The sequence below is a fragment of the Pristiophorus japonicus genome, chromosome 5 (assembly GCF_044704955.1).
Source record: "Pristiophorus japonicus isolate sPriJap1 chromosome 5, sPriJap1.hap1, whole genome shotgun sequence".
NCBI classification, from domain to species: Eukaryota; Metazoa; Chordata; class Chondrichthyes; family Pristiophoridae; genus Pristiophorus; species Pristiophorus japonicus.
The window spans coordinates 71,731,909-71,749,850 of record NC_091981.1 but is presented as its reverse complement, the minus strand read 5'-3'; the positions used below and the strand labels follow the sequence as shown (position 1 = coordinate 71,749,850).

At 43.8% G+C, this 17,942-nt stretch overlaps 1 protein-coding gene across 2 annotated transcripts in view; it reads right to left on the bottom strand.

Moving 5' to 3' along the window:
• LOC139263827 (synaptonemal complex protein 2-like) overlaps nt 1-17,942 on the bottom strand; it is a 288,907-nt gene that overhangs the window by 15,824 nt on the left and 255,141 nt on the right. The window contains exons 13-14 of one of the 2 annotated variants that reach the window (XM_070879880.1): nt 8,467-8,566; nt 8,323-8,381 (exon numbers count right to left, since the gene is read on the bottom strand). The exons of the other annotated variant lie outside the window; for it this stretch is intronic. Coding sequence (XP_070735981.1) covers nt 8,323-8,381; nt 8,467-8,566 — 159 coding nt within the window. The remainder of the gene's footprint in view (nt 1-8,322; nt 8,382-8,466; nt 8,567-17,942) is intronic. 2 annotated transcript variants of the gene reach the window in all.

Below are 17,942 nucleotides of genomic sequence, written 5' to 3'. Positions count from 1 at the left end.
GGTACTGAAGTTGCATGACCAGCCACGATCATATTGAATGGCGGTGCAGGCTTGAAGGGCCGAATGACCTGCTCCTGCACCTATTTTCTATGTTTCTATGTACGCATGTGGCATGTGTGCTTGGTCACCTGTATATAAGCTGGATGTCTTTGTCACACATGCACTCTCGGGCTGGAATAAAGATGGATCAGATTGCACCTGTGAGTTTACAGTAACCAGACTCGAGTCATTACAGATTGTAACCTACCAAAGTTCCCTGGATTCTGGGGAGGTCCCAGCAGATTGGAAAAATGCTAATGTAACACCCCTATTTAAAAAAAAGGAGGCAGAGAGAAAGCAGGAAATTATAGACCAGTTAGCCTAACATCTTCGTTGGGAAAATACTGGAAGCAAACATTTGGAAAAGCATAATTCAATCAAGTAGAGTCAGCATGGTTTTATGAAAGGGAAGTAGTGTTTGACAAATTTGCAGGAGTTCTTTGAGGGTGTAACGAGCAGGGTGGATAAGGGGGAACCAGTGGATGTGGTGTATTTGGATTTCCAGAAGGCATTCGATAAAGTGCCACATAAAAGGTTGCTGCACAAGATAAAAGTTCACGGGGTTGGGGGTAATATATTAGCATGGATAGAGGATTGGCTAAGAGAAAACAGAGAGTTGGGATAAATGGGTCATTTTCCGGTTGGTAAACAGTAAATAGTGGGGTGCTGCAGGGATCAGTGCTGGGGCCTCAACTATTTACAATCTATATCAATGACTTAGATGAATGGACAGAGTGTAATGTAGCTAAGTTTGCTGATGATACAAAGATGGGTGGGAAACCAAGTTGTGAGGAGGACACAAATAATCTATAAAGGGATGTAGAGAGGCTAAGGTGAGTGGATAAAAATTTGGTAGATGGAGTACAATGTGGGAAAATGTGAGGTTATCCACTTTGGCAGAAAAAATAGGAAAGCAAATTATAATTTAAATGGAGAAAAATTATAAAGTGCTGCAGTACAGAGGGACCTGGGGATCCTTGTGCATGAAATACAAAAAGTTAGTATGCAGGTATAGCAAGTAATCAGGAAGGCAAATGGAACGTTGGCCTTTATTGCAAGGTGGAGAGAGAGTATAAAAGCAGAGAAGTCCTGCTACAACTTTACAGGGTATTGGTGAGGCCACACCTAGACTACTGCGTAAAGTTTTGTTCTCCGTATTTAAGGAAGGATATACTTGCATTGGAGGCTGTTCAGAGAAGGTTCACTAGATTGATTCCGGAGATGAAGGGGATGACTTATGAAGTTAGGTTGAGTAGGTTGGGCCTATACTCATCAGAGTTCAGAAGAATGAGGGGTGATTTTATTGAAACATAAGATAATGAGGGGGCTCGACAAGGTGCAATCAGATGTATATTTCCACTCATAGGGGAAACTAAAACTAGGGAGCATAGTCTCAGAATAAGGGGCCGCCCATTTAAAATGGAGATGAGGAGGAATTTTTCTCAGAGGGATGCAAATCTGTATAATTCTCTGCCTCAGAGCCCTGTGGAGGCTGGGTCATTGAATATATTTAAGGCGTAGACAGACAGATTTTTAGGTGATAAGGGAGTAAAGGTTTATAGGGAGCGGGTAGGAAAGTGGAGCCGAGTCCATGATCAGATCAGCCATGATCTTATTAAATGGCGGAACAGGCTCGAGGGGTCAAATGGCCTATTTCTGCTCCTATTTCTTATGTTCTCTTATGTTTTCTGGAAAACAACCCCAGCCTATTCAACCTTTCCTCAGCTAAAATTTTCCAGTCCTGGCAATAATCCTCGTAAATCTCCTTCTCACCCTCTCATGCAATCACATCTTTCCTGTAATTTGGTTGCCAGAACTGCACACAGTACTCAAGCTGTGGCCTAACCAGTGTTGAATACTTTTCTAGCATAACTTCCCTGCTCTTGTATTCTGTGCCTCGGCTAATACAGGAAGCATTCTGTATGCCTTTTTAACTACCTTATTGAACTGTCCTGCTACCTTTAAAGATCTGTGGACTTACACTCTGATCCTCCACACCGCTCAGTATCCTCCCATTTATTGTGTATTCCCTTGCCTTGTTGCCCACTCCCCAAATGCATTAACACACTTTTTCAGATTGAATTCAATTTTCAACTTTTCTGCCCAACTGACCAGTTCATCGATTTCTTCCTGCAATCTAAAGCTTTCCTCCTCACGGCTAATTTTTGTATCGTCTGCAAATTTATTTTTCATGCCCCCTACATTCAAGTCTAAATCATTAGCATTATACTACAAAGAGCAAGTGACGGAGTACAGAGCCCTGTGGAACCCCACTGGAAACAGCCTTTCAGTCGCAAAAACATTCGTCAAACATTAACCTTTGCTTCCTGCCACGGAGCAAATATTTGGCTCCAATTTGCCACTCTCCCTTGGAACCCATGAGCTTTTTCATTTTTGATCAGCCGCCTGCCATGTGGGACCTTGTCAAAAGCCTTGCTAAAATCCATGTAGATTACATCAAACACACTACCCTCATCGATCCTCCTTGTTACCTCCACAAAAATTTCAATCAAGTTCATCAGACACGACCGTCCCTTAACAAATCCATGCTGTCTTTGATTAATCTTTCTAGATGAATGTTTATACTGTCCCTCAGAATGGATTCCAATAATTTTCCCAACACCAAGGTTAAACTAACTGGCCTGTAATTACTCGGTTTATTCCTTCCTCCTTTTTAAATCATATCATAGGCGGTCCCTCAAACGAGGATGACTTGCTTCCATGAGTTCACAGGTGTTTCGATGAAGGACCCGATGTTCCAGTCCTGAGCTCCAATTGAGGGACTGGAAGATGCCTGTGCGTGGATTTTTTTAGCGTGTGGTGACCGTTGCACGCCAGCCACCACACGGGCTTGACAGAGCTAGATCTTGGTCCAGTGGCAAGGGTTGAACCAGGACAACTGGAGACCAGCTCTGCTGCATGGACCTAGTGCGCACACACATCGCAGTGTGGGCTGGCCCGTGCTTACCCTGGGCCCTCGGCTCTTCTGGGCACCATACCATCATCTGTCGCAGCTCCGCCACAAACACTCACCGCTCCTCCGTTCCGACCTTCCCACTCCTCTGTACCTGGGCCCTGCCGATGTTCCTGCCCACGCTCCAAAACAGTGACCAGGGTTTTGATGACATCGCCCATCTCAAAATCCTTGGAGCAGCTCGTGCTGGAGGTTGAAGTGGTATGCTGCTCCAGTTCTTTTATAGCCCGATTTGCGGAGCTGTTCTTTCACAGGTCGGGGGGCCACTCTGTCCCAGGGCCCACTGCTCCAGCTCTTTTACTTGCCGACCTGCGGGGCTGTTCTCTCGCAGGTGAGGGGGCCAAATAATGGTACAGCATTAGCAGTTGCCAATCCTCTGGCACCACTCCTGTAGCCAGGAAGAATTGGAAAATGATTGTCAGAGCCTCTGCAATTTCCTCACGCTTCCTTTAATAGCCTAGGATGTATTTCCTCCGGCTCTGGTGATTTATCTACTTTTAAAGATGCTAAGCGCCCGAATACTTCCTCTCTTACTATGTTTATCCCATCCAATATTTAACTCTCTTCCTCCTTAACTTCAATCTCTGCATCGTCCCTATCTTTTGTGAAGACAGCTGCAAAGTATTCATCAAGTACCTTACCCACATCCTCCGCCTCCATACACAGATCACCATTTTGGTCCCTGATAGGCCCTACTCTTTCCTTAGTTATCCTCTTGCTCTTTATGTAATTATAAAATATCTTCAGGTTTTCTTTGATTCTACTTCCCAGTAGTTTTTCATGTCCCTTCTTTGCTTTCCTAATTGCCTTCTTAATTTCATCCCTACACTTTCTATACTCTTCTAGGCTTTCTGCAGTATTGAGCTTTCGATATCTAATATAAGCTTTTTTTTGCCTCATCTTACCCTGCATGCACCTGATCATCCAGGCAGCTCTAAATTTGACAGTTCTACCCTGTTTCTTTGTGGGAACATGTTTACCCTGAACTCCATGTGCCTCCCTCTTGAATGTCTCTGCTCTGACACTAATTTACCTTGAATGTTGTTGTTTACTTTTGCTAAATCACTTCTCAACCTAGTAAAATTGGACTTCTCCCAATTTAGAACCTTCACTTCTATTTTATCTTTATCCTGATCCATAACTATGCTAAAACTAACTGAATTATGATCACTGCCACAAAAATGCTCTTCCACTGATACTCCTTCCACCTGCCCAGCTTCATTCCCTAAAACTAAATGCAGAACTGAGACCAAAACTGTACGCAGTACTCCAGGTGTGATCTTACCAATGCCCTGTAAAGTTGGATCAGGACTTCTCTGCTTTTATACTCCATCCACCTTGCATTAAAGGCCAACATTCCATTTTCTGTCCTGATTACTTGCTGTGCCTGCATGCTAACTTTGTGTTTCATGTACAAGGACCCCCAGATCCCTCTGTACCACAGCATTTTGTAATCTTTCCCCATTTAAATAATAATTTGCTTTTTTATTTTTCCTACCAAAGTGGATAACTTCCCATTTTCCCACATTATACTCTATCTGCCTAATTTTTGCCCACTCACTTAGCTATCTATATCCCTTTGCAGATTCTGTGTGTCCACTTCACAACTTGCTTGCCCACTTATCATTGTATCAATAAATTTGGCTACATTATGCTTGATCCCTTCATCCAAGTCATGAATATAGATTGTAAATAGTTGAGGCCCCAGCACTAATCCCTGTAGCATCCCACTAGTTACAGTTTGCCAACAGGAAATGACTCATTTATCCCGGCTCTGTTTTCTGTTAGTTAGCCAATCCTCTATCCATGCTAATATATCACCCCCAACCCCGTGAGCTCTTATCTTGTGCAGTAACCTTTTATGTGGCACCTTGATCAGAGATATTCCCCCATGCATTGCAATCTTGTCTCATAAAAACTTATTGCTAGCTCACAAAAATTAAAAAGTGTCAAACCTGTATTTATATAGGACGCATTAATTTGCAACACCGAAAGCTCTGATTGGGCCCCCTTGACAAGTCCTGATTGGTCCCTTTGGAGGGTAAGACACACCCAAAGACAAATTCGAGCCATTCTGACTGTCGACTCCAGACAGAACAGAGCTCAGTTGGAACAGATAGGGCTTATTCACAGATCAAGTCCTTCCCCCACCCCCCAAAGAAGTTCTTGCCCGACCCCCCCTCCATCCAAGTTTCTGACCTCGTCCCCCAGTCCAAGTTTCTGACCCTTTCCCTCCCCCCCCCCCCCCCCCAAGGGGAAATTAAGATCAACAAATCTTCTGGAAATTGAGGATGTAACCAGTAGAGTGGACAAGGGAGAACCAGTGGATGTGGTGTATTTGGACTTTCGAAAGGCTTTTGACAAGGTCCCACACAAGAGATTGGTGTGCAAAATCAAAGGACATGGTATTGGGGGTAATATACTGACGTAGATAGAGAACTGGTTGGCAGACAGGAAGCAGAGAGTCGGGATAAACGGGTCCTTTTCAGAATGGCAGACAGTGACCAGTGGAGTGCCGCAGGCTGAGTGCTGGGACCCCAGCTCTTTACAATATACATCAATGATTTGGATGAAGGAATTGAATGTAATATCTCCAAGTTTGCAGACAACACTAAACTGGGTGGCGGTGTGAGCTGTGAGGGGGACGCTAAGAGGCTGCAGGGTGACTTAGACAGATTAGGTGAGTGGGCAAATGCATGGCAGATGCAGTAGAATGTGGATAAATGTGAGGGTATCCACTTTGGGGACAAAAACACGAAGACAGAATATTATCTGAATGGTGGCTGATTAGGAAACGGGGAGGTGCAACGAGACCTGGGTATCATGGTTCATCAGTCTTTGAAAGTTGGCATACAGGTGCAGCAGGCAGTAACTGGTATGTTGGCTTTCATGGCTAGGGAATTTCAGTATAGGAACAGGGAGGTCTTACTGCAGTTGTACAGGGCCTTGGTGAAGCCTCACCTGGAATATTGTGTTAAATTTTGGTCTCCTAATCTGAAGGAGGACGTTCTTGCTATTGAGGGAGTGCAGTGAAGGTTCACCAGACTGATTCCCAAGATGGCAGGATTGACATATGAGGAGAGACTGGATCAACTGGGCCCTTATACATTGGAGTTTAGAAGGATGAGAGGGGATCTCATAGAAACATACAAGATTCTGACGGGACTGGACAGGTTAGATGCAGGTAGGTTGTTCCCGATGTTGGGGAAGTCCAGAACCAGGGGACATAGTCTTAGGATAAGGGGTAGGCCATTTGGGACTGAGATGAGGAGAAACTTCTTCACACAGAGTTGTTAGCCTGTGGAATTCCCTGCCGCAGAGAGTTGTTGATGCCAGTTCATTGGATATATTGAAGAGGGAGTTAGATATGGCCCTTACTGCTAAAGGGATCAAGGGGTATGGAGAGAAAGCAGGAAAGGGGTACTGAGGGAATGATCAGTCATGATCTCATCAAATGGTGGTGCAGGCTCGAAGGGCTGAATGGCCTACTCCTGCACCTATTTTTTATGTTTCTGTGTTTCCCCCGCACCACCCGCTCAAGTTTCTGACCTCTCCCACCCCTTGGCCAAGTTCCTGACAACTTTTCCCCACACCTAGAATTCTGACCATCTTCACCTGCCCAAGTTTCTCCCCCACAGATTCATGAACATCTCCCCCCACCCCCCAAAGTTTCCGACCTCTACCCCCCTGCCCCCACCACCATAGATGGAACAGTGTGTGGGGGTCACAGATTGTTAACAGGTTTATTGGATATGAAATTAATCGTGACAGTGCCGTACCATCTGGATCATATCCTCGCTCTCAACCCCCCCACCTTAGACCTGGATCACATTCTTCCACCATCCTCAGTGTTCTCTGTACCCTTTACCCGCCTCTCCACCAAGTTGCTGACCACCTCTCTTCCCCCCCCCTCCGATCTCTCCCTCTCTCACCCACCAATCTCCCCATCCTCTTGCTCTCCTCCCCCCCCCCCCTCCCCATCCCCTCCCTCCAGCCTCTCTCCCCTCTCCCCAATGGTTATGTGATTATAATCAGGGATATTCAAGAAGGCAGAAATAGAGGAGCGGAGATAGCTTGGGGGATTGTGGGGCTGGAGAAGATTACAGAGATAGGGAGGGGTGAAAACAAGGATAAGAATTTTGAAATCGAGGCGTTGCTTAACCGGGAGCCAATGTAGGTCAGTGAGCACAGGGGTGATGGGTGAGCGGGATTTGCTGCGGGTTAGGACATGGGCAGCCAAGTATTGGATCACATCAAGTTTATGTAGGGTAGAATTGTAAGAAATCTTTAAACCGCAAAGTTGGGTCTTAAATCCAAAGAAATCTTAAAGTTATAAAGGGATAATAAACCTGTGAAAAACAGGCTTTGCAACCCAGCAGCTGAAAGCTGGCTAAAGGAATGTCAGCGAAGATCTGATAAGAACAAAGGTCTAGAGGTTAACAAGGACAAGACCTCCCTACACATACTTGAAGTGATAAAGGAGGACAGCCCAAGCGGTAGAATAAACAAGATGCTCCTACAGGTGCCTAGAGAAGACAGTGTGGAGCCAATAAGACAATAAACTAGCACAGAGATAGGGGAGAAGCTGACTTCAGCAGGAGGGGACGGGACTGTTGGTGATGCCCTCCCTCTGGCCATTGAAATAAAGTATAAAAATAGGTGACCGGGAGGAGAAAGCAGGCAGTTAGGTGGGGAGACTTCTTCCAGGTGGATTAATGCTGGCTGTGGCCAAACACCCTGGTCAAGTTTTAACCTCCGAGATGGATCAATGCTGGTTACTAGCCCAAGACCTCCAACAGCTCGCAGGATGACGTAGCAGAAGTGACCACTGCAGCAGGGATCCACCAACCCAAGAGGTGGTCTTGCTAGGCATCTGACTGCCCACCTGTCCTCAAATTTAAAATTCTCATCCTTCTGATCCAAGTCCCTTCATGATCTCATTCACCCGATCGCTAACATACTTCAGCCCTACACTCCTCTGGGATCTCTGTTTCTTCCTCTGGCCTCTTGTGCATCCTTGTCTTCTTTCACCCCATTATTGGTGGCAGTGCCTTCAGTTGTCTAGGCCTTAAGCTCTGGAATGCCCTCCTTAAGACACTTCTTAAAATCCACCTCTTTGAACAATCTGTCTCCTCCTTTTTGTCTGATTACCCTCATTTTTGTCTGATTACCCTCATGTGAAGTGCTTTGGCATATTTTACTACATTAAAGACACTATATGAATGTAAGCTGCTTTTCTTCAGCGAGACAGATGGACACAGAAAAAGAAAAAAAATACACAAAATCAACAGAAGTACACATGACCTCACCTTTGCTCTTGGTTTTCATAAAATTGAGAGAACTTGAGAGACTGCTGCTTCCAAAAGTTCTGTTTTTGGAGAGAAATTAAACCTTTATTATGTGGTAGGTGGGAAGAAAGAGTACACTTTATTAAAAATAAAATGACCACATACTAAGGTTTCTTCTTCCAAGTTCTTCAAAGTTTGTGTATCTTCCTCAAAGTTCTTCAGTTCCTTGACAACTGCCTCCTCGAACATGTTCAATTTCTGCAACCTTTTAGAAATAAGCAAAATATTAAAAGTTGTACTCAGCAGGATTGAAAAAAAATAAAGAAATCTTGACCAGCTGTTTGATTCTACAAATATGTTATCTTGCTGCAAAAGCCAAGACAATCAAATTGGTATCAACTGACATAGGAACATGGGCACACAAGGACACGAGTAGGCCATTCAGCCTCTCGAACCTGTTCTGCCATTCAACTGGATCATGGCAGATCTGTAACTTACCATCCACCTGCCTTGGCTCCAAATCCTTAGACCTTTTTTTTTCTATTGGCACGTATTTTGTTGTCAAAATAACAGTAAGGCTAATACCATTTGCTGTTATTTAGGGTGACAATATGGTACTAATCTCTCCCACATGGAATGTCTCAAAAGGGGTCAGAGAAAATAGAATTGGTGAAAGAAATGAAATAATAAAATCAAGCAAATGGAGAAAGTTAAAGGAATTCATAGTACTAGGCCTGGCAGGACTTCACACAAGGTTGCTTAAAGTGGCTATGAAATTGGTCAAGGCCTTTAGGGAATCATTAAAAATGAGAGTAGTGCCCAGGATTTGAAAAGTATGTAGCACCATGAATCTTTAGAAAGAAACTAAGGAAAGCAATTCTAATATTTGTTGTGGCACAACAAATTCATGCTGGCTATCCTCAATTTTCCCATGTATTTGTAAATGCTCACTAATTTTATCTTGAACTATGAATTTTAAGAGTTTGCCCACAACTAACGTTAAGACGAACTTGCCTATAATTTGCCTGGGTTATCCTCATCTTCCAATCAAACAGAGATTTTGTATTGCTACCCTCTAGTCCTTATGCATCCAAGAAGGATGATAAATTATAGTCAGAATCTTTCTAACTTTCTTTAACAATCTAGAATGCATGTGATCAAGGCCTGGTAATTTATTTGCCTCGAATTCTAGCTCCTTAAATAGGGGATAGTGAAACAAAGACAAAGACAAGGTATGGCAGAGAATCATAGAGTCACAGAAATTTACAGCACGGTAGGAGAACATTTCGGCCCATCGTGTCCGCGTTGGCCAACAAAGAGCTATCCAGCCTAATCCCACTTTCCAGCTCTTGGTCCATAGCCGTAGGTTACAACATTTTAAGTGCCCATCCAAGTATATTTTAAATGTGGTGAAAGCTTTCTGCCTCTACCACCCTTTCAGGCAGTGAAGTGAGTTCCAGACCCCCACCACCATCTGGGTGAAGAAATTTCCTCTCATATCTCCTCTAAACCTCCCCCCAATTACTTTATATCTATGTCCCCTGGTTGTTGACCCCTCTGTAAAGGGAAACAGGTCCTTCCTATCCACTCTATTGAGGCCTCATAATTTTATACACCTCAATCAGATCTCCCCTTAGCTTCCTCTGTTCCAAAGAAAACAGACCGAGCATCTCCAATCTTTCCTTCATAGCCAAAATTCCAGTCCAGACAACATTCTTGTAAATCTCCTCTGATCCTTTCCAGTGCAATCATATCTTTCTTGTAATGTGGTGACCAGAACTGCATAGTACTCCAGCTGCGGCCTAACCAGTGTTTTATACAGTTCAAGCATAACCTCCTTGCTCATGTATTCCATGCTTCGACTAATAAAGTCAAGTATTCCATATGCCTTCTTAACCACCTTATCTACCTGGTCTGCTACCTTCAGGGATATGTGGACCTGCATGTGGACTTTTCAGTGTCGTACCATTTAATGTGTATTCCCTTGCCTTATTAGACCTCCCCAAATGCATGACCTCACACTTATCCGAATTGAATTCCATTTGCCACTGTTCTGCCACCTGGCCAATACATTGATATCTCTCTGTATGGAGAGGGGGAGCCAGCATTGATTTATTGGAGGAAGGTCTTGCCTAACAAATTAACCAGAGATTTTTGAGGAGATGTTGGGTTTTGTTAATAATACAGATTCAGTGGATGTGATTATTTAAATGTCAACAAGACTTTTGAAACCATGCCACACATGTGATTAGTCCACATGGCAGGAACAGTGGAACAGGCAAGTTTGAGGTGGATTGAAAATTAGGGGTCATCAGCTCTGGTTGGCAGCATTGCTGGAGGTCTGACCACATGACATTTACAAATGTTATTGCGTTTACCTTATAAATCTTGGGTCCCTGTAGCTGAGTATCTTTGCTCATGGTTTTGCACCAGCAACTGTTGTGAAGTTCCAAGAACCAGGAGGTCCCCCATGAGCAGGTGAAGAAGGGAAAGGGGAAACTGAGGGTGGGGAAGTGATTCACAGAGGAGAAACCAGAGGTGGGAGTAACTTTGATGCTACCTGTAACTAATGGTAGCTCACTGAGGTGGAACTGAAAACCAGTAGTAAGAGTGGCACCACTCAGATACCCCTCAACCAACAGCAATACAATAACTCAGTTACAAAAGATGTGGTCAGGCTCCCCAGACAATGCCACTTTTAATAGGCCCAATATCTCTTCCCATCTCCTTGGAATACAACTCCATTCAAAGGTGACAACTCTGAACTTGGACACTGGGTCAGATCTGATCTGCACTTGGACTTCACATGTTAAAACCAACTGGTACAAACACCTGCCTGAACAACCCAGATCTCTCGAAGGGCAGTGTTTTGGGCTCTTCTCTCAGGGCACATTGTCCAAAACTCAGCACAGCACCAACATTTCTAAACCACTCCCTGGGCTTAGTCACAATCAAGGAGAGTTTTCATAGAATTATAGAAATTATAGCACAGGTGGAGACCATCCGGCCCTGAAACCGATTCTCTCCTGTAACCCCATTCCCAAGTTACTTCGATATTCCTCCTTTTCGAATATTTATCCCTTTCCCTTTTTAAATTAACATTTGGGCTCTACCTCTAGCGCCACAAGTGGTGAAGAATCCCATAGTTTAATAGCCCTCAGTTGAAGAATCTTTCTCCTCCCTTTCCCATTAGTTCTAAGTGAGTCCTTGGTATCCATTCCCTGGTTTCTCATTGGCCCACTGGTAGAAACAATCTTTCACTATTTACCCACAGTAAGGTCTTCAGGTTTCCCCTTTACAGGCTGCTCTTCGCAGGACCACTCCCAACTCACCATTTTGCTGATGCTGCTCTCGGCTCTGCAGGAAATGCTAGTACCTACACCCACCCAATTGAGCATCCCTGATTAAAAGCCCCATCTCTTCCAGAGCTCCCATTCCCTAATCTCCATCTGTCCCCACAATTGTCGAGCCTCTCCCAATTTGAGCTCCTTACCAATTCCTGACTCCTGGTCATTCCAAGAGGATTGGGAACCCTATTGAAAACTGGCTAAACCAGAGAAAGCAAAGGGTGGTTGTGAATGGAGCCACATCTCCACCACATGAAATTTGAGTCAATCCACTGCAGTGCAGAAAAGAAACAATTTGATAACTGTAGAAGCACATTCTGAAGGCACATGTTCTGTTTCTGGATCTGTAATCTAAATGTCAGGAACACGACTCCAACATTCTTTACAAATTCTTTATTTCTGTCCAAATTTAAATACATTATTCTACCTCATCAAGTAAGGTTGAAGTTTGTTGCATATGTAAAGAAAGGCCCAATCCATGTTGATCTGACTGATTAGATGGCGCAATCTCATACCCCAGCTTCCCTAGTAATACTAATCCTAGGGCCGGAAAAATTAATCAAAACTGTGGCCAATATCAGGAAAAAAGCTGGGAAATTCCTACAACTACCCAAGGAAATTGAGCAAGTTCCAGGAGACTATGGTTAGCCAAGGTGGAGCAACAGACATACTTACAAACAAACCTCATCCCTCCCTCCTTTCTACCCTCCCAGATATTCCAATTGATTTCCATTCATTAGGCTGATTTCCAAGAATCATAGTAATATTCATCTCCAATAGACATCAATAACCCTGCCCATCAAAAATGTATCCGTGATTCCCTTAAAATATTTCCAGCCCCAATGTTGAACAATATCTCCAGTTTTAGTTACCAGGAAACAAAAGGAGGCATTCAAGTCTGAAACTGTGCAGAGAAGAGCCACAAAGTTTTTAAAATTCTCAAAAATCATGGAGAAAAGTAGGACTTGTAGCCCTGCATGGTGAACTGAAAGGGGATGTTAGGAGAAGTTAAAAGATAGTAAATAGTTTCGAAAAGTTAAATCTGGAACACTTGAAGATGAACATGACTCAAGGACATAGGGAACTAAAAAGGCAAATTTGGGATCATTGGCATGAAGATTTTGCATCCAAACACTTAGAATGAACTTTTAGGATGGCAGGGAAGGAAAAAAAAAGTAACTTAAATACTGCGGGTTGCTAGGCATCTGTGAGGTGGGTGGGGCGGCTTTTAGGATGCGTCCAGGTGGATGAGCTAAAATGTGACAAATGTCCACCTCATTTTCACTCATCTTATGATTAAGAGATTTTTGATCAATTTGAAGTTTTCAACAGTTCAACACTGCACATATGCAAAATTTGCACATCATAGATTTATAGAAACATAGATTTATAGTACCTGTGCTCATTCTTTGAAAGAGCAGTCATGCTTAGACCCTCGCCCCCACATTTTGTCTATACCTACAAGTTCCTCAAACTCAAGTACCTGTCCAACTCCCTTTTAAAATTACTTATGGAATCAGCTTCTACCACCTTTTCAGGTTGAGCGTTCCAGATTCTGAAAACTCAGTGAAAAAAATTCTCCTCATATCCCTTCTAGATCTTTTGTCAATGATTTTAAATCCATGTCCTCTGGTTATTGATCCTTGCAAAACCTATCGCCTTGAAACACCTCTGTGCAAAGAGATCAGTCCTAACCTTTCCAACCACTCTTCATAACTGAAGTCCCTCATCCCTGGTAACACCCTGGTAAACCTCCTCTGTACCCTTTCTAAGGCCTTTACATCTTTAATGAAGTGTGGTGCCCAGAATCGTCCACAATACTCCAGCTGAGACATAACCATTTTATAAAGATTTAGCCTCATCGATCCAAGGAATCCATATGCTTTTTTAACATGTGCAGGAAGTGTATCCAGTTGCAGCTCCTGTCACACCACATTGCGGCACTGGAGCTGCACATGGATTCACTCTGGAGCATCCGCGATGCTGAGGATGGAGGGCAGAGAAACCAAAGGCAAGAAACAAAAAGGGCCACTGAATATAAAAGGGCTGCAGGAGGGGTAAAAACTAAAAATCATGGTTTAAAAACTAGGATGAAAACACTCTACCTAAATGCACGCAGCATTCGAAATAAAATAAATGAGTTGACGGCACAAATCATTACAAATGGGTATGATTTGGTGGCCATTACAGAGACATGGTTGCAAGGTGGCCAAGAATGGGAATTAAACATACAGGGGTATCTGACGATTCAGAAAGATAGGCAAGAAGGGAAAGGAGGTGGGGTAGCTCTGTTAATAAAGGATGATATCAGGGCAGTTGTGAGGGATGATATTGGCTCCAATGAAAAAAATGTTGAATCATTGTGGGTGGAGATTAGAGATAGTAAGGGGAAAAAGTCACTGGTCGGTGTAGTTTATAGGCCCCCAAATAATAACTTCATGGTGGGGCGGGCAATAATCAAGGGAATAATGGAGGTATGTGAAAAAGGAACGGCAGTAGTTATGGGGGATTTTAACCTACATATCGATTGGTCAAATCAAATCGCAGGGGGTAGCCTGGAGGAGGAATTCATAGAATGCATACGAGATTGTTTCTTAGAACAGTATGTAACAGAGCCTACAAGGGAGCAAGCCATCTTGGATCTGGTCCTGTGTAACGAGACAGGAAAAATAAACGATCTCCTCATAAAAGATCCTCTCGGAATGAGTGATCACAATATGGTTGAATTTGTAATACAGATTGAGGATGAGGAAGTTGTGTCAGAAACGAGCGTATTATGCTGAAACAAAGGGGACTACAGTGGGATGAGGGCAGAGTTGCCTAAAGTAGACTGGAAACAAGGACTAAACGGTGGCACAATTGAGGAACAGTGGAGGACTTTTAAGGAGCTCTTTCATAATGCGCAACAAAAATATATTCCAGTGAAAAAGAAGGGCGGCAAGAGAAGAGATAACCAGCCGTGGATAACCAAGGAAATAAAGGAAAGTATCAAATCAAAGACCAATGCATATAAGGTGGCCAAGGTTAGTGAGAAACTAGAGGATTGGGAAAATTTTAAGCAACAGCAAAGAATGACTAAAAAAGCAATAAAGAAAGGGAAGATAGATTACGAAGGTAAACTTGCGCAAAACATAAAAACAGATAGTAAAAGCTTTTACAGATATATAAAACGGAAAAGAGTGACTAAAGTAAATGTTGGTCCCTTAGAAGATGAAAAGGGGGATTTAATAATGGGAAATGTGGAAATGGCTGAGACCTTAAACAATTATTTTGCTTCCGTTTTCACAGTGGAAGACACAAAAACCATGCCAAAAATTGCTGGTCATAGGAACGTGGGAAGGGAGGACCTTGAGATGATCACTATCACTAGGGAGGTAGTGCTGGACAGACTAATGGGACTGAAGGTAGACAAGTCCCCTGGTCCTGATGAAATGCATTCCAGGGTATTAAAAGAGATGGCGGAAGTTATAGCAGATGCATTTGTTATAATCTACCAAAATTCTCTGGACTCTGGGGGGGTACCAGTGGATTGGAGAGCAGCTAATGTAACGCCTCTGTTTAAAAAAGGGGGCAGGCAAAAGGCAGGTAACTATAGGCCGGTTAGTTTAACATCTGTAGTGGGGAAAATGCTTGAAACTATTAAGGAAGAAATAGCGGGACATCTGGATAGGAATAGTGCAATCAAGCAGACGCAGCATGGATTCATGAAAGGGAAATCATGTTTAACTAACTTACTGGAATTCTTTGAGGATATAACGAGCGTGGTGGATAGAGGTGTACCGATGGATGTGGTGTATTTAGATTTCCAAAAGGCATTCGATAAGGTGCCACACAAAAGGTTACTGCAGAAGATAAAGGTACGCGGAGTCAGAGGAAATGTATTAGCATGGATAGAGAATTGGCTGGCGAACAGAAAGCAGAGTCGGGATAAATGGGTCCTTTTCAGGTTGGAAATCAGTGGTTAGTGGTGTGCCACAGGGATCAGTGCTGGGACCACAACTGTTTACAATATACACAGATGACCTAGAAGAGGGGACAGAGTGTAGTGCAACAAAATTTGCAGATGACACTAAGATTAGTGGGAAAGTGGGTTGTGTAGAGGACTCAGAGAGGCTGCAAGGAGATTTGGATAGGTTAAACGAATGGGCTAAGGTTTGGCAGATGGAATACAATGTCGGAAAGTGTGAGGTCATCCACCTTGGGAAAAAAAAACAGTAAAAGGGAATATTATTTGAATGGGGAGAAATTACAACATGCTTTGGTGCAGAGGGACCTGGGGGTCCTTGTGCATGAATCCCAAAAGGTTAGTTTGCAGGTGCAGCAGGTAATCAGGAAGGCAAATGGAATGTTGGCCTTCATTGCGAAAGGGATGGAGTACAAAAGCAGGGAGGTGTTGCTGCAACTGTATAAGGTATTGGTAAGGCCGCACCTGGAGTACTGCGTGCAGTTTTGGTCACCTTACTTAAGGAAGGATATACTAGCTTTGGAAGGGGTACAGAGACGATTCACTAGGCTGATTCCGGAGATGAGGGGGTTACCTTATGATGATAGATTGAGTAGACTGGGTCCTTACTCCTTGGAGTTCAGAAGGATGAGGAGTGATCTTATAGAAACATTTAAAATAATGAAAGGGATAGACAAGATAGAGGCAGAGAGGTTGTTTCCATTGGTGGGGGAGACTAGAACTGGGGTGCACAGCCTCAAAATACGGGGGAGCCAATTTAAAACCGAGTTGAGAAAGAATTTCTTCTCCCAGAGGGTTGTGAATCTGTGGAATTCTCTGCCCAAGGAAGCAGTTGAGGCTGGCTCATTGAATGTTTTCAAGTCAAAGATAGATAGAATTTTAAGCAATAAGGGAATTAAGGGTTACAGGGAGAGGGCGGGTAAGTGGAGCTGAGTCCACGACCAGATCAGCCATGATCTTATTGAATGGCGGAGCAGGCTCGAGGGGCTCGATGGCCTACTCCTGTTCTTAAGTTCTGAATAGCACGTTTAGTGAGTTGGTCACACCGTACATAAAGGTTACACAGGCAGATAGGGAATGGGTGAAAATCAGGCAGAGCGGAGTAGGAAGGTAGTCCAGGGGTCCACAGTGGTCATCTCCCTCCAAAACAGATATACCACTTTGGATACTGATGGGGGAGATGGCTCATCAGGGGAAGGCAGCAGCAGGCAAGTTCATGGCACCATGGGTGGCTTTACTGCACAGGAGGGCAGGAAAGAGAGTGGGAGAACTATAGTGGTAGGGGATTCTATGTGTAATAGGCATTTCTGCGGCTGCAATCGAGACTCCAGGATGGTATGTTGCCTCCCTGGTGCAAGGGTCAAGGATGTCTTCAGAGCAGCTGCAGGGCATTCTGGAGAAGGAGGGTGAACAGCTAGTTGTCATGGTGTATATAGGTACCAACGATATAGGTAAAAAACAGGATGAGGTCCTACAAGCTGAATTTAGGGAGCGAGGAGTTAAATTATAAAGTAGGACCTCAAAGGTAGTAATCTCAGGATTGCTACCAGTGCCACAAGCTAGTCAGAGTAGAAATAGCAGGATAGTTAAGATGAATGCGTGGCTTGAGGAATGGTGCAAGAGGGAGGGATTTAAATTCCTGGGACATTCGAACCGGTTCTGTGGAAGGTGGGACCAGTACAAATCGGACGGTCTGCAACTGGGCAGGACCGGAACCGATGTCCTAGGGGAGTGTTTGCTAGTGCTGTTGGGGAGGGTTTAAACTAATATGGCAGGGGGTGGGAATCTATGCAGGGAGACAGAGGGAAGTAAAATGGGGGCAGAAGCAAAAGGAAGAAAGGAGATAAGGAAAAGTGGAGGGCAGAGAAATCAAAGGCAAAAATCAAAAAGGGCCACATTACAACCTGGAGTTGTGTGCAGACCTCAAAACAGTAGTAGTGATGTTGGGGAGGGCATCAAACAGGAAATTAGGAGTGCATGCAATAAAGGTGCAGCAGTTATAATGGGTGACTTTAATATGCACATAGATTGGGCTAACCAAACTGGAAGCAATACGGTGGAGGAGGATTTCCTGGAGTGCATAAGCGATGGTTTTCTAGACCAATATGTCGAGGAACCAACTAGGGGGGAGGCCATCTTAGACTGGGTGTTGTGTAATGAGAGAGGATTAATTAGCAATCTCATTGTGCGAGGCCCCTTGGGGAAGAGTGACCATAATATGGTGGAATTCTGCATTAGGATGGAGAATGAAACAGTTAATTCAGAGAACATGGTCCAGAACGTAAAGAAGGGTAACTTTGAAGGTATGAGGCGTGAATTGGCTAGGATAG